The sequence below is a fragment of the Giraffa tippelskirchi genome, chromosome 5 (assembly GCF_054371585.1).
Source record: "Giraffa tippelskirchi isolate mGirTip1 chromosome 5, T2T-mGirTip1v1.2.pri, whole genome shotgun sequence".
Classification (NCBI taxonomy): domain Eukaryota; kingdom Metazoa; phylum Chordata; class Mammalia; order Artiodactyla; family Giraffidae; genus Giraffa; species Giraffa tippelskirchi.
Genome location: NC_137279.1, coordinates 137,033,684 through 137,056,992, shown reverse-complemented (window position 1 = coordinate 137,056,992; position 23,309 = coordinate 137,033,684). Strand labels below are relative to the sequence as shown.

Genomic DNA, 23,309 nt, shown 5'->3' with positions numbered 1-23,309 from the left:
GATATTTCCCCCAGCAATCTTGATTCCAGCTTGTGCTTCATCTAGCCCAGCATTTCTCATGATGTACTCTACATATAAGTTAAATAAGCAGGGTGACAATATACAGCCTTGACGTACTCCTTTTCCTATTTGGAAGCAGTCTGTTGTTCCATGTCCAGTTCTAACTGTTGCATCCTGACCTGCATACAGGTTTCTCAAGAGGCAGGTCAGGTGGTCTGGTATTCCCATCACTTTAAGAATTCTCCATAGTTTATTGTGATCCACACAGTCAAAGACTTTGGCATAGTCAATAAAGCAGAAATAGCTGTTTTTCTGGAACTCTTGCTTTTTCGATGATCCAACGGATGTTGGCAATTTAATTTCTGGTTCTTCTGGTTCCTCTGCCTTTTCTAAAACCAGCTTGAACATCTGGAAGTTCACCGTTCATGTATTATTGAAGCCTGGCTTGGGGAATTTTGAGGTCATCCTCAAATCCATTCCACTCCGGCTGCGAAACCCGAATTAAAGCATGCTGGTCCTTCACTTCATGACTTTTACTACTCCATTCCCCAACCACTACCTACAGGACCAAGCTTCACCTATTCAGGATGATATTCAAGCATCTCCAAGATTTATCTCAGTCTACTTTTCTGCTCTTATCTCCTCTACTCTTTATCTTGTTTCTTTAGTCACTAGAAATTCAAGCTGTTTATGTTACCCGTACACTCCATGCTGCTTCATGCCTCCCAGCCTTTGCCCTCATTGCTCCCCTAGGTCCTACTCTATTTCAAATATTCAGTTCTAGCTGCTCCTCCTTTAAACTTCCTGTCCTCCTCCTCCACTCCCTGCAGACTGGGTCAAGTACCCCTTATCCCATGTGACCTTGTATGATACACATTGCTGCCACTGAGCTTCCCATGCTACATTATGATAAGCCATGAACAATGCTTCTTCTTCTATCAGAACTTGCACAAAAAGAGAGCACAAATAAGCATAAATAAATAAAATAAGACCATATTTCATTCAGCTTCAGGTTCTCAGCCCATAACATGGTATCTATTAGCAATATAGAGGGCAAAAAGAGAAATATTTACATATAAGTGAATCACTTTGCTATACACCTGAAACTAATACAATGTTGTAAATCAACTGATTTAATTTTTTTTAATTAACAAAAAATTTAAATATTTGAACTGAGATTTGCAGATGTATAAATTAATTAGCATCTCAACCATCTCTGAGTGCATAACTACTCAGAGCACAATCCATTATTTCATTTCTTAAATTCCCCTGAGGAATAAACCCTCCACACGCAATGCCATTCAGAGTCACAGTTGCTAAACTGGTATTGCCAAAACAGACCTCAAGTAGTGAGAAAAGTTTCATTCTTCTCGATTGTGAAGTTTTTGAGATGCACAAAATTATATTAGTGATACTTGGATTGCCAATGTTAGGATTGTGCCATTTATTTTTACAAATATTTTGACTAATTACGCATTCTTTGACTAATAGCGTCACAGGCCAGGAGAACCAGCCAGCCACAGGTAGGTTTTTCCTTAACCTCCCTGAGTATCCATTTCTCTGTCTTTACACTATGTGCAGGAATATATTACCCATTTTGTTGATGTAAGCACATTCTCAAACAACTTGAAAATACTCCAAACACCAATAGCCACGTGAAAGGGAAAAAGATGAAATGTAATTTGTAGAAAATAAATTCTTGATTATGTTGGAATTAAAGGGTATGTGCTTTGCTGCTCTCTCAAGAATTAAGAGATAAGAGGCCCAGCAGTGTTTTACTCTTGTGTCAAACACAGAGCTGGCAATTAACTGTGCAAAATAAACAGTGGAGAAAAACAGAAAAGTGGCATCTCTGCTTTTTAACTATATTCCTCAAAGATCATCATGAAGGGAGAAGTCATAATTATAGCAACCAAGTGGGTGTTCTCTTGCTTCTTGGAAAGCTTTATAGACCAGTTGTTTACTGCTAACTTTTGGTGAAAGACTAGTTTAAGTATATCAAAGCTTTATAGCCTGAGTGGGAGCCATTACATGTAGAAGCTGACCTGACTGTTACTTATAAGGAGGCCAGAGACTAGTATTCAAGAAATAATAATATTATCATTGCAAAGAGAGACCAAGATTGTAGTAGGAGATCATTTTGAGTAATCAAGCCACAGTTTTCTGCCACCCCGATGTACAAGGATGGTATGTATGGTGACCTCATTGAAAAAAAGAAAGGAAATCACCTTTAGCCTGAAAATTGGTGAGCAGACATATGTATATGGGGTTTGGAACAGGTCACAGATATATTCATGGCTCACTTGCAGGTCACCAAATGGATAAGAAATAAAACTCAAAACAGCAGGATCTGTACTTAAATAGTGAATGGCATAGTGACTGGTGTTTGGCGATGTGCTAAGTTGTACTAGATATAATAATGCTGGTGAATGTTGTAAGGTCCAAGTTTTCTTAAATCCTTCTTTGTAACAGTAATCATGGCTGGTCTTTCACTTATATTCCCAAAGTCATCAGCCTTGTCCAAGACTTTAGTTCTTCAGACCTACAGTCTCCCAGCTGGGCCTCCCACATAGAGCCTCTCCCTTCTCCAGTATCTTTTTTACAACTTTACCATAGTTGTTTTTTGCATAGCACAAACTTCTATTCATTTCCATTCTTTTAAGGAGCTGTTGCTTTTCTATTCTAACCATGTGTCTCGAGATGAAGGAAGGATGCTCATGTCAGAGCAAGCACCTCACTTAGAGGGGACTAATCATGGTACCCAACTCCCATGCCACAGTCAGGGTTCACACTCAAACTTTTTACTGAGGAATCAGCTAAATTTGGAGATTCAGCATAGGTAGATTTACTTTGACACTAAAGAGGTTTAATCTCCAGGGCCATTTATTAGAATAGGCTCCTGGGAGTGGTGAACATGCTAGGAGGGTCAGAGCATGCTAGTGAGGAGGGAGTGAAGCCAGGTTGCAGTCATGAACATTTCCATGTAGGCAGTTCTGATAAAATGCTTAAAGAGATCTCAGAGAGTAGAGACCTCATCATCATGATTCCAATAATTTGATGGATTTTTTTTCTTATTGTAAAATAATCTTTTATTTTACGTATGGAATTTTGTATTCATAATTTTCTATATCTTTTTCTTAGAAAAAGTTCCTCAAATTCTATAAGCTGAAGGCTATAGTTTCAGAGCAGAGATCTCTGTGTCACTCTTGGAAATCGCCTCCAACATGTGCCCCGTAGTCGGTCACATTCCTCACCACCCTCCTTACTACCTGTGTCCTAGGTTCTACCCTCCTCATCTCATCACTCTTTCAATAGCCTGTGTCTAACTTAGCAGCCTCATCCCTGCTTTCCACCTTGGAATGCCCATCTGGATCAGCCAAAGACCCATCCTTCAGCCAAAGCCACATGCAAATAAATTTGCCATAGTTTAATTCTTTTTATTTTTACTGTCTTTCCATTATCCTTGTCTTTCCAATATCTAATGAGTATTTGTTTAATAAAATTGAACTGGATTAGGATACTCATCACAATACGTCTTACATTAGTTACCTGTATGTTGATCTTTCCTTCTTTCTTTATGAAAGTTCTGAGGTCAGGACTCTATTTGCCTCAAGTTTATATCTCTACAGCCCCTGTCATCGCTTTACACAAATAACTGAATTGAATGAAACACATGTGCTCATTAAGTGGTTGTTGATTGATGGAAGAGTGAGGATTGCTATTGGGTTGACCAAAAAGTTTTTTCAGGTTTTTCCAGAACATCGTATGGAAAAATCCAAATGAACTTTTTGGCCAACCCAATATTTTAGCAAGTATTTCCTGAACTTAGAGACCTAGTGTACTGCCACAGAGGCAACTATTTCCATTTCTCAGATTTTCCCTCTTTAGCACAAGGAAGCACACAGTAGGGGGGTGGAGCAAGGAGTCTTGTACTTCTTGGAGCAGGAAATAAAGTCCTGTTCAAATGATTTCCCTTCCCCTTTGATCCCAGCCAACAGTTATATTGCACCATGCTCCCTGCAAGTCCCTGCCATGAGGAGCTGGCCATTGGTTTGTAACGGCCCCCTGGCAATCTATATCTTACTTATTTACAGCTTTCACTAAACAAAACTTACTGGAGGTTATATGAAGAAAGGCATAGACAGGGAATCTAAGGGGTAGCAGGTAAAGCACAGTCACTTTTCCAAACTCTCTCTTTAGAGAATAAATGTCACCTATGTAAATAAATAGTTGGACCAGCCATGATTCCTAGCCCTTAAACTACTTCTACTTAAGTTAGGTGAGAGGAAAATAATAAAGATTGTAAATTTCTCAGGTCGGATTCAAGGCATATCGCTTAGGGTCATCTGGGGAGATTTGTTAACCATCTTTATAGTTTTTGCTCAGAGAAAAAAAAATGTTCTTCAGGCAATTTTTAGGCCCAGGTGTATAAGGCAGGGCTTTTCATGATCAGATGGACCTCTTGAATAAGGATACTGTTGCACAAAAATATTTACTTTCCGAGGCTGGAATATGAGAAGGTTTGTTCCTTTTTTTTCAGCAGAAGTTGCTGACATGAGGACACCCAGCCTCAAGTATCCCACTTAGGAGGCAGAGAGTAGTTCAAGCAAGCAGGGCAGTTGCCAGAATCCACAGGCAGAAAGGAAAAAAAAAAAAAAGGATTCTATTTGGGACTTGACCTCTGCCTGGCCCAGGAAGATTGAGTTTGCTATCACTGTCTGAACAAGCTCCCAAAGGTTAGCGAGATCTCCCTTTTAAGACTCCCCTTTGTCACTAGGTAAAAAATTTATTAGTGAGAAATTTCAATTTCAGACTTTAAAATTGTCTTGCTTGGCCTCAAGCTCTATCCATGCCATGTATTTGTAATACACTTTCTATCACTGTTTGAACTTTTTTTTTTTCACCCTATGATCCCTTCTCTGTTTATTTTCAAAGAGATTTTCTTTTAAAACAAAGACTTATTTCTTCATCTGGGTCATTTTATCCAGTGTCCCAAAGGATTCTGAACAGGCTTGTGGCAGTTCTTAATGGAGTTAGTGGAGAATCACAGCTTTGAGTGTGCCTTGTTCCCATGCTGGTTGGTCTGCCCAGATCTGAATGCATCCCAACTGCAATTCCACTGAGATGGAGCTTATCGGAATCGCTGTGTTAGTTTACAAGGGCTGCCATAAAAAGTTTCACAGACTGTGAAACACAATAGAATAGGTTTAAAACAATAGAAATTTATTGTCTCACATTTCTGGAGGCTAGAAGTCCAAAATCAAGATGCCAACAGGGTTTGTTTTACCTGAGGATGGTGAGAAGAAATCTGTTTAGTGCCTCTTCTCTAGCTTCTTGACTCTTGAGAGCCCTTTAGACTGCAAGGAGATCAAACCAGTCAATCCTAAAGGAAATCAACCCTGAATATTCATTAGAAGGAATGATGATGAAGCTGAAGCTCCAATACTTTGGCCACCTTATGTGAAGAGCCAACTCATTGGAAAAGACCCTGATCTGGGAAAGATTGAAGGCAAAAGGAGGAGGGGATGACAGAGGATGACATGGTTACATAGCATCACCAACTCAATAGACATGAATGTGAGCAAACTCTGGGAGATAGTGAGAGACAGAGGAGCCTGGTGTTCTGCAGCCCATAGGGTCACAAAGAGTTAGACATGACTTAGGGACTCAATAATAACAACAATCCTAGCTTCTGGTAGTTGATTGGCAACTTTTGGCCCTCCTTGGCTCGTCGACCTATACTTTCCTCTTCACACATTTTTCTGGTGTGAGTGCCTCTCTGTCCAGATTTCCCTTTTGATAAGGACTTCAGTCATCTAGGATTCGGAGAAGGCAATGGCAACCCACTCCAATACTCTTGCCCGGAAAATCCCATGGATGGAGGAGCCTGGTAGGCTGCAGTCCATGGGGTCGCAAAGAGTCGGACATGACTGAGCGACTTCACTTTCACTTTTCACTTTCATGCATTGGAGAAGGAAATGGCAACCCACTCCAGTGTTCTTGCCTGGAGAGTCCCAGGGACAGCGGAGCCTGGTGGGCTGCCGTCTATGGGGTCGCACAGAGTCAGACACTACTGAAGCGACTTAGCAGCAGCAGTATCTAAGATTAGAGCTCATGCTATTGACCTCATATTAACTAATTATGTCTATAACAATACTATTTCCAAATAAGGTCACATTTGGAGGTACTTGAGTTCAATATATAAACTTGGGAGGGAGATGCAATTCAGCCCTTAACAATCACTAAGGAGACACCAGAAAGCCTTTAGAAAAATCCTGTTCCTTGAGTCAAGACTTTGTGTCATTTATCATATGACAATCCCGAGATAGGTAGAAGAGACTAGGATATGCTTTGGTAGTATATTTGTTGCTGTTCAGCCACTAAGCCAAGTCCGACTCTTTGTGACCTGAAGGACTGCAGCACGCCAGGCTTCCCTGTCCTTCACTATCTCCCGAAGTTTGCTCACATTCATGTCCTTTGAGTTGATGATGCCATCCAACCATCTCATCCTCTGTCATCCCCTTCTCCTCCTGCCTTCAATCTTTCCCAGCATCAGGGTCTTTTCCAAAGAGTCAGCTCTTCACATCAAGTAGCAAATTAACTCATGGCTTAACACAGTAAAGGTTTATTTCTCCTTCATGTCAAAATCTAATGTGGATCTGGTTGCTCTTTTTGAGGGCAGGGGGACAACTTTCCTCTAACAGTGACTTGGGGATCCAGACTGCTTTCATGTTGCATCTATCACCATCTCAAAGTTTTTCCTTTTCAGCCTAGCCAATGAGTGAGAAGGAGCAAGAAAAACACACTTGCTCTTAACTGCCTTGGTTTGGAAGTGACATGAATTACTTCTACTCCCAATTAATAGACCAGAATTAGTCATATGACATCAACTCAACTGCAAAGAGAGCTGGGAATTGTAAAGAAGCACATGCATTTAATGAGCACAAACTTCCTTTGCCACATCTTTCTTCACCTAGAACATACTGGGTTTGATAAACTGATTCTAAGAGAGGTAGATAGAAAAGCGGGTGGGACGTTCTGGGAGAATGGCATTGAGACATGTGTATTGTCATATGTGAAACAGAGCACCATTCCATGTTCGATGCATGTGACAAGGGCTCGGGGCCGGGGCAGTGGGATGATCCAGAGGGATGGGAGGGGGAGGGGGGTGGGTGGGGGGTTCGGGAAGGGGAACACATGTAAACCCATGGCTGATTCTTGTCAATGTATGGCAAAAACTATTACAATATTGTAAAGTAATTAGCCCCCAAGTAAAATAAATAAATTTATAAAAAAAAAAAAAAAAGAAAAGCATTAGTTTAAAACTCTGGACTTTAGAGTGAGATTGAATTTGACTGCCAGCTCCACCTCTTAGTAGCTAAGCACACTTGGCCAATTCACTTCATCTCTCTGTCCCTCAATCTCCTTCCTATCAAATGAGAAGAATACCACTTATTTTGTAAGCTTGTTCCACAGATTATATGCATTGTAAGATTTTATTATAAATGTTTCTAGAGCAAGATACTACAAGTATTGAGCCATTTCATTTACAAAAGATGATTTACAGATGTTAAAACCAGAAAAGGGGGATGGTGGGTCATATACAGAATACTGTGAAAATTTTATTGATATCAGTCTTGGATAATTAAATCTTAAAGCTTAGTAAAATTTCTGTTTAATACAGGAACCTGGCTTCTTGGTGGCCCCATAAAGAAAAGTCATAATTGGTGTCATCATTGTCAATCATCTCATAAGAAGGGTCAGGAAACTTTGCTCCTATATAGCTGGGACCACACTGTTTCTATTTTGTTCACCTCCTACACAGAGAACTTCCATCTTTGTGACAAAATTTCACCAGAAAAGTTATGAGAAAGAATGCAGGCAATCATCTGATTCTTAATATCATCCTTAGTGGAGAAAAAACTGAGGCTTCGTTGAAAAAGTTTTTTTCATTTTTTAAATTTTTAATTGAGTTAAAAATTCATACAACATAAATTCATCATCTTAATGTGTATAATTCAGTGTCATTTGACACAATCAAAACATTGTTCAACCATCACCTCTACCAACTTCCAGAACATTTCATGACCCAAAGGAAACCTCTTAACCGAGTTCTTGAAAACCAACCACCTGTTTTCTGTTCCTGTGGATTCGGAACATTTCATATAAGTAGAATTATACCATATGTGACCTCTTTTGTCTGACTTCAGTCACTTGGCATATATTCAAGGTTCACCCATTTTGTAGTATGGATCAGTATTTCATTTCTTTTTATGAGTGAATAATACTCCATTGTATGGATTTACCACTTTTTGTTTATTCATTTATCAGTAGATGGATATTTGAGTTGTTTCCATCCTTTGGCGATCATGAATAGTTCTGCTGTGAACATTCAGGTACAAGTTTTTGTTTGAATATCTATTTTAGCTATATATCTGGGAGTAGAATTGCTAGGTCATATGGTAATTCTAAATTTAATTTTTGAGGAATTGTCAAACTATTTTCCACAGTGACTATATCATTTTACTTACCTACTAGCAAAATACAAGTGTTCCAATTTCTCCACATTTTTGTCAACATTTATTGTTTTCTGTATTTTTTTAATTGTAGATGTTCTAATGAGTATGCTTCTTTAATGATTTGCATTTCCTTAATTCTAATGATGTGGAATGTCTCTTCACGTGCTTGTTGGACATTTGTGTACCATCTTTGGAGAAATGTCTATTCAAGTCCTTTGCCCATTTTTAAGTGTATTTTTATCTTTTTCTTGTGGAGCTGGAAGAATTCTTTATATATTCTGGGTGAAAGTGAAAGTGAAAGTGAAGTCGCTCAGTCGTGACTGACTCTTTGCGACCCCATGGACTGTAGCCTATCAGGCTTCTCCGTCCATGGGATTTTCGAAGCAAGAGTACTGGAGTGGGTTGCCATTTCCTTCTCCAGGGGATCTTCCCGACCCAGGGATCGAACCCGGGTCTCCCGCATTGCAGGCAGACGATTTTACCCTCTGAGCCACCAGGGAAGCCCCAAACTAATCTCAGCGCGACCTAGGCCCTTATCAGATGTATGATTTGCAAATATTTTCTTCCATTCTATAAGACTGTGTCTTTCTTTATTTCCTTTATAGTATTCTCTGATGCACAAAATTTTTAATTTTGATGAAGTATAATTTATCTACCTTTTTGTTGCTTTTGCTGTATCTGGAAACGCTTCTTAGAAAATATCTCTTTCTTATAGTCTCACAAACTCATTGAAAATAAAAACTAATTTGTCGATTTGACACAGATAGAGTAAAGGAGTATTCTGTGATCTTCTATATTCATTTTTGATCAAGAATTTACTAAAACTAGTTTCCAGTTTGCAATGTATTCCCCCCAAAATGTGTCTGTCATGAATATGTCTTTATGGTTATGTTAAGAATCAGATATGTAGATGAGAAATAAGCAGAATCCAATAAATGTTATTAAAATATCATTAAACATTATTAAAATATAGCTATTGTGGCTCAAAGAGGCAGGAAGGATCCATAATTTAATCAGGAAATTTAGAAAATAAAGAGCAAAGTTTTGGCAAGTAGTTACACCCTGGTTGAATGTATTACAGGCTGGTATCCTAAACAGATCAGCTGAGGCAATTAGATAAAACATATCTTGAACCCAGGAAATATGGGTTATACAACAACCTCATCCGAAGAAAGTAACTTGAAGTTCTGTTTTCATAGCAACAACTAAAATGGGTTCCAGGTGTCCATATTTGAGATGAAAAGAATAACTCTGAATATGCAAAGCCTGATTCCACACCTGAGATGAAAAAACTATTCCCTTAGTAAGTGTTTTTCCAAATCCAGGATGGTTTAGAATTAATTATGAAGATGATGAAGTATTAATACTTTTGTGTGAAGTTCAAGAACAAATGTTTCATCATTGCAACAATCTGTACATTCAGTATTTAAAGTGTTTGCAATGGTTTAAAACCAGCATAGGAGACAGTCTGACAGATTAGCCTTGTGATTCCAATTTCAAGCATGTAATTGACTTGTGATTTCAAGTTGAGGTGTAAGATTTTTGATTAAGTTTGTAAACAGAATTAGAACGTTTAAGAGAATTACTATATTTGTAAGTTTAACAGTTTATTAGACTGAAATGACATATTTGAATTCTCAAGACAGTTTTGCTCATTAGAGGCTTAAACTTATCTGGTAAAGCACCTCAAGTGCTTAAAAAGAAAACTGAATATATTACATTTATAGCTGAGTTTAAAACCAAGTTTGTAAATGAGTCTATTTAAAGAGAAATTAGCTAATTAAACACTTAGCCAATACCCCCCTCAAAGTTATGCTTCTTAGTTATTTAAAAATTTAAATTTGTAACAAGAACTATTTGTAAATTGAACTGCCAGATTTAGAAAAAAGTAGGGAGCTTTAATTTTGTGAATTCAACATTAATTTAAATTACAGGCAATCCTAATCATACAATATATTGAACTTTAAAATTTCAAAATTTTATAAGCAATGAAGGTAGTTTCTGATACACAGAGTATCTAGTAATAGGACTGTGGATATTATAAAATAACTTCTAACTTATCTATTTTTGTTTTGATTACATTATTCAAAGAGCGCAAGAACTTTCTGGATAGCAAACCATAGACATGATAAGCTAAATATATGGTTCTAACCCAGAGTAGCAGTTGGTATGAATCACAGGACTTAAGTGTTTTTGGTCACACACACAGGAAAAGAAAGAGAAAGTGTTTTAGACAGGCAAGATATTTGAAGCACCCCATCTTCAAGTCATCTTCCAACACATTGGAGTTATGTGAAATGACCATATGTCATCATAACCATTCAAATTGTTCAAGGAGCAGGTCCTTCTGGGAAAAGACAAATGAAATTCATGAACAAAGGTCAACTTAAGATAGACAGGTCAATTCTGCATATATTAGGTAAAGGCTCAACATTTTTTTAATAAGTGGAAAAGTCAGTCTTAATAAAAAAAGAAAAAACAGGAACTTCCCTGGTGCTCTAGTATCTAAGACTCCATGCTCCCAGTTCACGGGGCTCGAGTTGATCCCTGGTCAGGGAACTAAATCCCACATGCTGCAAGTAAAGGTCCCACGTGCCACAATGAAGACTAAAGATCCCACCTGCCACAACTAACGCCTGGTGCAGCCAAATAAATAAAAATAAAACAAATCATTGTTTAAAAGAAAAACACAGCTTTAGAGCTGGGTATTGTTCTCTGAGCTCTGTTCATGGAGAAATATAATTGCTGCAACTAATATGCATCTCTGAAACACTAGTGACCAGACTAAACTTCCCAGAAAAGACAAGGTCTTGACATTAAGGATGGCTGAGCTCAACATTCTTTTAAACTACCTGCACATGACTTTGTGGTTTTAAAATGGAAAAACAGAGATTTTTAAAGACCTCAAGGAGTGAACAGCTGATATGTTTCTCTAGTGCGAAATGAAGTGCAATCAGGTGGCTTAACAAAGCATGACTTTGGAGTCAGATAGCTTGGGTTCAAACCTTAGCTCAGCAACTTATTAAACAAATGACCTTGGACAGGGCACTTTTCCTCTGGAAGTTTAATGATTTAATAGAACTAAGTAGAAAAGGCAACAGCTATTTCCTACAGTTGTGAAATACTGGTACAGACTTATTACCATGATCAACATGTAAGAACCACTCAATAAGTTATACAGCTGCTTTCACTGTATTGCTAGATACAGGAAAATTCTGTTAAAAGAACAGAAGTCCACCATTAATGTGACTGCAAGCTTTTTTCTGTCCTCAGCCTCTGGCCAAGAAATACACATTGCTGTTTTACATTAAGTTTGTGTTTTTCATATACCTGAAGCAAGCTGTCTCTTTAAGAATCAAGAGTGATACATGGTCATCTGTTAAATATTTGAAGAAAGGACATAAAAGCTGAAGGCTTTTATTAAAATGTCTCTAGATATTAAATAAAATTCTTCTCACTGAATGGTCATAAATTGAGAAAGAAGAGGAAAGCCAGTTTGCACAGCTGTGAATGTGTAGTTATTATAAACCAAAATTTGACTTTTAAAATCTCACCCATACATGAAGCAACTACAAAATTATTAAATATTGTGACAGTTTAGAAGTGTTTGATATGACTTTATTGTTATTCTAATTGGCCTTTCAGTATTTCACTGTTAGTTAAATTAATTCTCATATATCAGGATTGACCAGTTCCAAAGCATTAATTAAATACAGAGTCATACCTTGTATTTTTTTTTTGTTGAATTTGGGAGCCTGGGGATGACAGTATAAATGGAATGTCATTTAAGATCTCTGAGCCCACCCTGAGAAAATACAGCTTCTGGAAAATGGCCACATGTTCACATCTACCTATGTCTCCATGAAGACGGTCCTCTTGCAAGCAAACTGCTCTGCTTAATAACTGTTCATTTCAAAGAGACTTGAAACTTTATTAAGCAACAAATGTCATTTTTCAAAACATTGTGTTCCCCAAGGGTTCAATAAGTAACAAGTTTTACTAAATGTATAAGGAGCTGGGATTTCATTTTTTAATTAAGGAATATTTTAAATAAAGAAATTAGGCTCTCATTTTTAATAGAGTATGGAAGGGATAAGATAATCATAAATTTAAACTTTTTATACAAATATGGACCAGCTGTTCCATATCTTCACTAGAAGAAAAAATATTAAGAAAGGGCACAGGACATTTAGATGGTGAAAAGAATTGAAGAAGCTTTTGGAACCACTATGCCTGAAGGTCTTCCAAAGGACAATCCACACATACCTGGGGTGATTAGGTCCTTCTGGGCCAGATGCTATCACAAAGCCCCAATTAATCTAAATGTTCCATTTTTGACAGATATACTCCTGGGGGTTCTACAACAGGAAAGTGAAATTTATAGTTGGGGAGTGAATCTTTGATTGCTAAGCTCAAATTAGACTGACCCTGGTTGTGGACTTTGATCTCAAAATGGTTGAATCCTGAAAATGCTGTCATTGTCTTTAAAAATCTCAAGCACTGGAGACAGTTTTTAAGCAGTATAATTAGTATGGAAGCATCTTTCACAGGTTTAATGGCATAACCTTCCATGAACCTGAGAGGGAAGACTTCATCATGTCCAGAAACTGGGAGGGACTTTCTTTACACTCCCATTTACCAGATTTAAAAAAAAAAAAAAAATCTTAAAACTAACTAAGGTACACTTAAGCCTCAAAAGTTGGAGTACTTAGGATTTATTTAAATCTCCCCACAAAAAGCTTGAAAACAAATCTTGTCAAATGCTCAATTTCCCTATTTTTGGTCAAACATTTTTTGCTTGGCCCTTTCCCTTTTATTAAGCTCGGAACTATTAATAACATTATATTGCAAAATATTATGTATGATTGTTAGCAATCACTTGTACCTTTAAGCATTTTTCAAAGCAGTTGGAAAGCAAAGCTTTGAGATTTGCCAACATGGTAAAGCTCAGTTATGAACATATGATTCATCAGAGAAAATAAACTGATAGAATATTTTTGAAATGCTATGAACACACTACGTTTTCTTCAGAAATTTTCTCCATTAGCACAAACTGTTAGCTCTCTGAGGGGGTACCAAAACAAAGATTTAACTGAATATACACAGTAGAGTTCAGTGAGTTTTCCTTGCCCCAAAAGCTGGCAAGGAAGGCCAAGCAGGTCTCATTTGCAAGAAGGTGCAAGGTGTCAAAAAAGCCTTCGAAATACTGAGATTGCCACATAACTGAGAGGACTGACATCCTGAACTCGCCAGTAATGAGACTTCCAATGGACCCCAAGCAGTGCACCTGGATAGACACAGTGAAAAAATGAAGTGGATGATGCTTATGGTCTGATGGTGGAAACAATCCCTCCTAAGAAGAGAAGGTGGAAGTTAATCACCTGACCCAGGAATGCAGTTGGGGGGCGGGGAGGTCACAGAAGATGAATCACTTTAAGTACCTCTCAGTTTGGTAACACTGACATTCAGTTCAGTTCAGTCACTCAGTCATGTCCGACTCTTTGAGACCCCATGGACTGCAGCACGCCAGGCTTCCCTGTCCATCACCAACTCCCAGAGCTTAATCAAACTCATGTCCATCGAGTAGGTGATACCATCCAACCATCTCATCCTCTGTCGTCCCCATCCTCCCGCCTTCAGTCTTTCCCAGCATCAAGGTCTTTCCAATGAGACAGTTCTCTGCATCAGGTCGCCAAAGTATAGGAGTTTCAGCTTCAGCATCAGTCCTTCCAATGAATATTCAGGACTGATTTCCTTTAGTATGGACTGGTTGGAACTCCTTGCAGAGTCTTCTTCAACACCACAGTTCAAAAGCATCAATTCTCTCAGCTTTCTTTATAGTCCAACTCTTACATCAATACATGACTACTGGAAAAACCATAGCTTTGACTAGATGGACCTTTGTTGGCAAAGTAATGTCTCTGCTTTTTAATATGCTGTCTAGGTTGGTCATAGCTTTTCTTTCAAGGAACAAGCATCTTTTAATTTCTTGGCTGCAATCACCATCAGCAGTGATTTTGGAGCCCCAAAAAATAAAGTCAGCCACTGTTTCCACTGTTTCCCCAACTATTTCCCATGAAGTGATGGGACCAGATGCCATGATCTTAGTTTTCTGAACGTTGAGCTTTAAGCCATCTTTTTCACTCTCCTCTTTCACTTTCATCAAGAGGCTCTTTAGTTCTTCTTCACTTTCTGCCATAAGGGTGGTATCATCTGCATATCTGAGGTTATTGATATTTCTCCCAGAAATCTTGATTTCAGTTTGTGCTTCATCCAGTCAAGCATTTCTCATGATTTACACTTTCATATAATTTAAATAAGCAAGGTGACAAAATACAGCCTTGACTTACTCCTTTTCCGATTTGGAACCAGTCTGTTGTTCCATGTCCAGTTCTAACTGTTGCTTCTTGACCTGCATACAGATTTCTCAGGAGGCAGGTCAGGTGGTCTGGTATTCCCATCTCTTTCAGAATTTTCCAGAGTTTGTTGTGATCCACACAGTCAAAGGCTTTGGCATAGTCAATAAAGCAGAAGTAGATGTTTTTCTGGTATTCTCTTGCTTTTTTGATGATCCAATGGATGTTGGCAATCTCTGATTCCCCTGGCTTTTCTAAATCCAGCTTGAACATCTGGAAGTTCATGGTTCACGTACTGTTGAAGTCTGGCTTGGAGAATTTTGAGCATTACTTTGCTAGCATGTAAGACAAGTGCAATAGTGCAGTAGTTTGAGCATTCTTTGGCATTGCCTTTCTTTGGGATTGGAATGAAAACTGACATTTTCCAGTCCTGTGACCACTGTTAAGTTTTCCAAATTTGCTGGCATATTGAGTGCAGCACTGTAACAGCATCATCTTTTAGAGTTTGAAATAGCTCAACTGAAATTCTATTACCTCCACTAGTTTTGTTCATAGTGGTGCTTCTTAAGGCCCACTTGACTTCGAATTCCAGGATGTGTAGTTCTAGGTGAGTGATCACACCATCATGGTTATCTGGGTCATGAAGATCTTTTTTGTATAGTTTTCTCTGTATTCTTGCCACCTCTTCTTAATATCTTCTGCTTCTGTCAGGTCCATACCATTTCTGTCCTTTATTGTACCCATCTTTGCAGGAAATGTTCCCTTGGTATCTCTAATTTTCTTGAAGAGATCTCTAGCCTTTCCTATTCTGTTTTCCTTTATTTCTTTGCATTGATCACTGAAGAAGGCTTTCGTATCTCCCCTTGCTATTCTTTGGAACTCTGCATTCAAATGGGTATATCTTTCCTTTTCTCCTTTGCCTTTCGCTTCTCTTCTATTCTCAGCTATTTATAAGGCCTCCTCAGAAAATCATTTTGCCTCTTTGCATTTCTTTTCCTTGGGGATGGTCTTGATCTCTGCCTCCTGTACAATGTCACGAACCTCTGTCCATAGTTCATCAGGCACTCTGTCTATCAGATCTAATCCCTTGAATCTATTCCTTACTTCCACTGTATGGTTGTAAGGGATTTGATTTAGGTCATACCTGAATGGTTTAGTGGTTTTCCCTACTTTCTTCAATCTAAATCTGAATTTAGCAATAAGGAGTTCATGATCTGAGCCACAGTCAGCCCCCGGTCTTGTTTTTGCTGACTGTATAGAACTTCTCCATCTTTGGCTGCAAATAATATAATCAATCTGATTTTGGTATTGACCATCTGGTGAAATCCATGTGTAGAGTCTTTTCTTGTGTTGTTGGAAGAGGGTGTTTGCTATAACCAGTGCATTCTCTTGGCAAAACTCTGTTAGCCTTTGCCCTGCTTCATTTCTTACTCCAAGGCCAATTTTGCCTGTTACTCCAGGTATCTCTTGACTTTCTACTTTTGCATTCCAGTAACATTAAATGGCAACCCACTCCAGTATTCTTGCCTAGAGAATCCCAGGGATGGCGGAGCCTGGTGGGCTGCCGTCTATGGGGTCGCACAGAGTCGGACACGACTGAAGCGACTTAGCAGCAGCAGCAGCAGCAACATAACCTTAAAGGAAAATGATTATAAATATTGAGTCACATGGAAGATCAAGCCACCAGAGATGAGCAAAGAACTAAGCAAGAGAGAAAAGAGAGTATTTTCACCCTTCTAATTGCAAGTTCAGTTCGGTACAGTCGTTTAGTCACGTCCAACTCTTTGCGACCCCATGGACTGTAGCACGCCAGGCCTCCCTGTCCATCACCAACTCCGAGAGCTTGCTCAAGCTCATGGCCATCGAGTCGGTGATGCCATCAAACCATCACATCCTCTGTCGCTCCCTTCTCTTCCTGCCCTCAATCTTTCCCAGCATCAGGGTATTTTCCAGTGTCAGTCCTTCGCATCAGGTGGTCAAAATATTGGAGCTTCAGCCTCAGTATCAGTCTTTCCAATGAATATTCAGGACTGATTTCCTTTAGAATTGACTGGTTTGATCTCCTTGCTGTCAAAGGGACTCTCAAGAATCTTCTCCAACACCACATTTCAAAAACATCAATTTTTTGGCGCTCAGTTTCTTTATGGCCCAACTCTCACATTCATACATGACCGCTGAGAAACCACGGCTTTGACTCTATGGACCTGTGTTGGCAAAGTAATGTCTCTGTTTTTTAATATGCTGTCTAGGTTTGTCATAGCTTTTCTTCCAAGGAGCAAGCAGTCACCACCTGCAGTGATTTTGAAGCCCAAGAAATTAAAGTGCAAGTCTTGCACAAGACTTCTTCTTTGTGCAAGACTGAAGGACAACTGGAACTAAACCATTTTAAAATAGCAGAAGAGGATGGGATTAATACACATATTAATATATATATATATATATATATGCTACACTATAGCATTGGAAATTCTACTCAATATTCTGTAATAATCTAGATGAGAAAAGAACCTGAAAAAGAATGGATACATGTATATGCATAACTGAATCACTGTGCTGTACACCTGAAACCAACACAACATTGTAAATCAACCATACTTCAATTTTAAAAAGATTTTTTAAAAAAGAAGAAAATAGCAGAAGATAACACTGCAGGTACCTGAAAGCATTGTGGCCATTGCTGAGAGTGTGAGATCAGAAATAACAATACTGGAGGTCAGCAGCATAGAAGAACTTGACAAGAAAACACAGGTACTTCTTTCATCAATAGGAAGTACTTGGGGAAACTAGGGTTCCAGTGACTTCAGTGGGAGGTGCTAAGTCACAGATTATTGTTTTTCACTATTATTGTGATCCTGTTGTGACTGCAGATAAGAATCTCATGGAAAGCAAATGTAAGTGGTGTATTGATCAATCTGGACACCAGAAGGCTCAGTCCCTGCCTCATACTTTCTTGTAGGCGAGTTGTTCTCTGCCATGATTTTCTCAGACCTTCTCTCTTTATTGGCACCTGGTACAACTCATCACAGCCCTCTTGCTACTGGTGTCACTTCTTCCAGCACTTGGTCAGCATCCTGGCCAGATGGTTCAAGCCCAGCTTGCTCCCACAGGGTCCAAGAGGAAGACTCTCATAGAACCCTCTTAGGCCAGACAGTGGTGAAGCTGTAGGCAATATTTCCATTCTCATCTCTTGCCAATTCCTTTTTCCTTTATTCACATCAGCAAATCCTCTTCACACACAGAAGGCCACCTGGAGAGAAGATGCAAGCCTCTCTCCCTTTTTTCCAGCCCCACGTACAAATTTAAGTGGCTTCCTTAGCTCTCCCTTCATATGATCTGGTGGCTGCGAGATGTAGGTGCCCCAAGAAAGCATTGTCCTCTAAGCTGACAACTTCTCAAATTATTCTTCTTGACTTTTTCACATAAATGGAAGGGCTAGTTTTGTCATCTCTTTTTTTTTTTCCAGCTAAGGAATGAAAGTTTGTTTCTACTGTGGTTTACAATACAGAAGGGTTATAGACATTTTCTCATGGATAAATCAGCATAACTAAGGTTTGGACATGCTTGTGGGCAGGGTTATCAGTATATATCAAGAGAATAAATGGCTTTTATTAGAGTTGCTGGATTTGACAAATAAAAATGTCAACTGCTTAGTTAAATTTAAGTTTCAGATAATCAATGAATAATTATTTAGGATTAGTTAGTACACTCCATCCAATATTTGTCCTTTGTGAAATATTTGGAACATGTTTATGCTAAATAAATGATTCATTATTTGAAATTCAAGTTTAACTGAATGTCCCAAGTTATATCTGGCAACTCTACTCTTATTTAATTTGGTTTTAGGTGGGATAGGGGTGGAATGGTGTAGAAAACTCTTACACGTAGTTTGGCCACCTCTTAGTATGATCTGCAAGGGTTTTGGGAGACAATTTTTAGAATGGGAGGCCTGCTATTCTCATTTTAGGGGATATCCGCATGTCTGAAACTTGAAAACAGTCAACATCTTGTTCCATCCAGTAAACACCTTAGTGAAGAGATATTAAGAAGGGACAGCAAGAAGACTGCTACTCAAAGGAACAATTTCCACATCTTTCTTAAAGCAACATCACTGACATTTTATTGATACAAAATATGATAGAAATACTACTTTTTATTCTTATTCTATAGGCAATGACAATGAAACTTAAGCATCTTATACAAGATTATCCAGCTAATAAAATAGAGTGAAGATAAGATTCTAACTCAGTTCTCTCTGGAACTGAACTTCATGATTTGACATGTTATTTGACATATTCTCACTACTGTCTCAGCTGGACTTCCTTAGTGGCTCAGATAGTAAAGAATCCATCTGCAGTGCAGGAGACCTGGGTTCGATCCCTGGGTTAGAAAGATCCCCTGGAGGAGGGCAGGGAAACCCACTCCAGATTCTTGCCTGGAGAATCCCCATGGACAGAGGAGCCTTGCAGGCTACAGTCCACAGGGTTGCAAAGAGTCAGACACGAGTGGGCTACTAAGCACAGCACAGAATTATTATCTCTTCTTATTTTCTCTTTATAGTGGATCCCTTGTATGACTAAAACAGTATCCATGCACTCGCATGCCTGAATATTTTATGTTTCTAAGATTAAAATTCATAGTTTCGGCATTTTAAGTAGATGTTATTTGGACATATACCTAAATCCCCTGTATAAACATATAGCTAAATCCCCTAACCTAAACATATAGCTAAATCCCCTGTATCTAAGAGACTAACCATTTGTCAAGTGACACTTCATATTCTCTTTAAATGATGTGACAAAATCGAGAATCTGTTCTTTAGCTATATGAGGAGAACCTAGAGTCAGTAAGTATGTTAGTTCTTATGTAGAAATTCACAACTTGATACTATCTCATATTGTACATCCCCTAATAAACAGCAGGCCAATTACAGGCCAATTAGGTAATGGAAAAAATCATTAGCAAAAGTAGGTCTAGCATATCTGGCTTTTCAGACAAACATACTGCAAGAGAAAAAAAAAAATCAATCTGACCCAGCTTGACCCTCAAGAAATTGCAAATCTATTTATTCACTGTACCATGTCCAGTATAACACATCATCTTAAATACTGGTGAATTTTTAACATTCTGTCTGGAAATACTCCTGAATAATGACACATCACTTTGGGATCAACTTTTTATAGGGTATTGTATTGTTGTTCAGTCACTAAATCGTGTTCAACTCTTTGTAACTCCATGGACTGCAGCACTCCAGGCTTCCCTGTTCTTCACTGTCTCCTGGAGTTTGCTCAAATTCATGTCCATTGAGTCAGTAGCCAACTTATAATATTTTTTTTTCAGATTTTTAAAGACTTTTTTTTTTAAAAAAGAGGTTTTTAATTTCACAACAAAAATAAGAGGAAGGTACAGAGACTTCCATACACCCTCCCCCATATCAGCATCACTCTTCAAAGAGGTACATTTGTTACAATTGATGGACCTACATTAACACATTATAATCACCCAAAATTCATAGTTTACATTAGGGTTCGCTATTGGTGGTGTACATTCTATGGGTTTGGACAGATGTGTAATGACATGTATCTATCACTATAGTATCACACAGAGAAGTTTCAGGGCCCTAAAAATCCTCTGTGCTCCACCTATTCATCCTTCCCCCAACCCCAACCCCTGGAAACCATTGATATCTTTACTGTCTCTATAACTGTGCCTTTTCCAGAATACCATACAGTAGGGATCATACAGTATATAGCCTTTCAGATTAGTTCTTTTCACTTGGTATTATACGTTCAAGGTTCCTCCATGTCTTCTGATGGCTTTGGTAGCTCATTTCTTTTTAGTGCTAAATAGTATTTCATTATCTGGATATACGGCAGTTTTATTCATTAACCTATTGAAGGGCATGTTGGTTGCTTCCAAGTTTTGATAGTTATAAATAAAGCTGCTACTATGAACATCCGTGTATGGGCTTAGGTGTGAACATAAATTGTCATACTCCGGGTAAATATTAAGGAGAGCAATTGCTGGATCATATGGTAAGAGTGTGTTTAGTTTTGTAATTAACCACCAAACTGTTCTAAAGTGGCTGTGCCATTTTGCATTCCAGCTAAGAATGAATGAGTTCTTGTTGCCCCACATTCTTGAGAGCATTCATTGTTGTCAGTGTTCTAGATTTTGGCCATTCTGATAGGTGTATAGTGGTATCTTGTGGTTATTTTAATTTATATTTCCCTGATGATATGTGGAGCATTTTTTATATGCTTGTTTGTGATCTGAATGTCTTCTTTGGCGAGGTGCCTGCTAAGGTCTTTGGCACATTTTTAAATTGTTTTCTAGTTGTTCAGTGTTAAGAGTTTTTAAATATATGTTGGATAACAGTCCTATATCAGATATACCTTTTGCAAATACCTTCTCCCAGTCTGTGGCTTTTTCTTGATTCTTTTGACAAACTTTTAACTTTGTCCTGAGTATACCTCAATTAAAACCCAAATGTCAATTGGATGCACCCAGAGAAAGCCTGTCTTCATTAACAAAAGCTTCAGCTAATTGGGCTTAGGCTTTGAGGATTATATGGTAGTTGGATGTGCTGATATAGGTGCCATTTCATATAAAGATGAAGACAAAATGTTTGGGCTTAAGGGACCAGTGAAGCTCAGGTATGTATGTGAAACAGAAAAAAAAAAAAAAGAGTTAAAGATTCTTTGAAAAGTCTCAAAGTTGAAAATAGAGTTACTCTTCTCAAAACAAAGGGACAAATATCAAGTTTACTTAAATGGATGGGATCTGAGCTCAATATGTCATAGGAATTGCCAATAACCTAAATTGAAAGAATTAGCACATCCAAAATGGATCTATCATTTCAAAACAAAGAAAAAGAAGAGTCACATAAGGAATGCGCAGGTGGTGCCCATCAAACACTGTTGTGGGGCAGGATGCCCTGCCAGGCCAACATGCATATAGTAACTTTAACAGATGTCTATATTGAGCAGAATAGTGCAGCCATAAAGCCACATAATTAAAGATTTGAATCATATATAACTTTTCTTGCTTTGACTCAAAATGTACTAAAACGTGTATAGATTTACATTCATTGGTACCAACTTTAATTCAATTCAGTTCAGTTCAGTCGCTCGGTCGTGTCCAACCCTTTGCAACCCCATGAACCGCAGCACGCCAGGCCTCCCTGTCCATCGACCAACTCCCGGAGTTTACTCAAATTCATGTCCATTGAGTCAGTGATGCCATCTAACCATCTCATCCTCTATCATCCCCTTCTCCTCCTGCCCTCAATCTTTCCCAGCATCAGGGTCTTTTCAAATGAGTCAGCTCTTCTCATCAGGTGGCCAAAGTATTGGAGTTTCAACTTCAACATCAGTCCTTCCAGTGAATATTCAGGATTGATTTCCTTTAGGATGGACTGGTTGTATCTCCTTGCAGTCCAAGGGACTCTCAAGAGTCTTCTCCAACACCACAGTTCAAAAGCATCAATTCTTCTGTGCTCAGCTTTCTTTATAGTCCAACTCTCACATCCATACCTGACTACTGGAAAAACCATAGCCTTGACTAGACGGACCTTTGTTGGCAAAGTAATGTCTCTGCTTTTTAATATACTGTCTAGGTTGGTAATAACTTTCCTTTCAAGGAGTAAGGATCTTTAAATTTCATGCCTGCAGTCACCATCTGCAGTGATTTTGGAGCCCCCCCAAAATAAAGTCTGTCACTGCTTCCATTGTTTCCCCATCTATTTGCCATGAAGTGATGGGACCGGATGCCATGATCTTAGCTTTCTGAATGTTGAGCTTTAAACCAACTTTTCCACTCTCCTCTTTCACTTTCATCAAGAGGCTCTTTAGTTCTTCTTCACTTTCTTCCATAAGGATGATATCATCTACATATCTGAGGTTATTGATATTTCTCCCAGCAATCTTGATTCCAGCTTGTGCTTCCTCCAGCCCAGCATTTCTAATGATGTACTAGGCATATAAGTTAAATAAGCAGGGTGACAATATACAGCCATGACTTACTCCTTTTCCTATTTGGAAGCAGTCTGTTGTTCCATGCCCAGTTCTAACTGTTGCTTCCTGACCTGCATACAGGTTTCTCAAGAGGCAGGTCAGGTGGTCTGATATTCCAATCTCTTTCAGAATTTTCCACAGTTTAATCAAATGATTAATGACTAGTCCTCTTTTCCCAAGGGCTTTCAGATACGTAAGGGTAGCTATTATGCCCTTCTCCACTTTCAAACTATCTATAGGCCAGTCATTTCTAGATTTTCCAATCTTCCTCCTCGTGCCAAGGTTTTCATTTCTTTAATCTTCCTGGTTCCCGTCTCTAATTCTCTTCAAGTTGACTGTGTTACTTTCAGATGATCCTTGATCAGTTCAGATACTGCAATTTCATTTTTGCAAAGTAAGATCATATTAGTTTGTGACTATAT

At 38.5% G+C, this 23,309-nt stretch overlaps 1 protein-coding gene across 1 annotated transcript in view; it reads right to left on the bottom strand.

Moving 5' to 3' along the window:
• Nucleotides 1–10,109: 10,109 nt before the first annotated feature.
• Nucleotides 10,110–23,309, bottom strand: part of TTLL7 (tubulin tyrosine ligase like 7) — a 201,875-nt gene continuing 188,675 nt past the window's right edge. Inside the window, exon 21 of the mRNA XM_081490151.1 lies at nt 10,110–10,866. Coding sequence (XP_081346277.1) covers nt 10,782–10,866 — 85 coding nt within the window. The 3' untranslated portion in view covers nt 10,110–10,781. The remainder of the gene's footprint in view (nt 10,867–23,309) is intronic.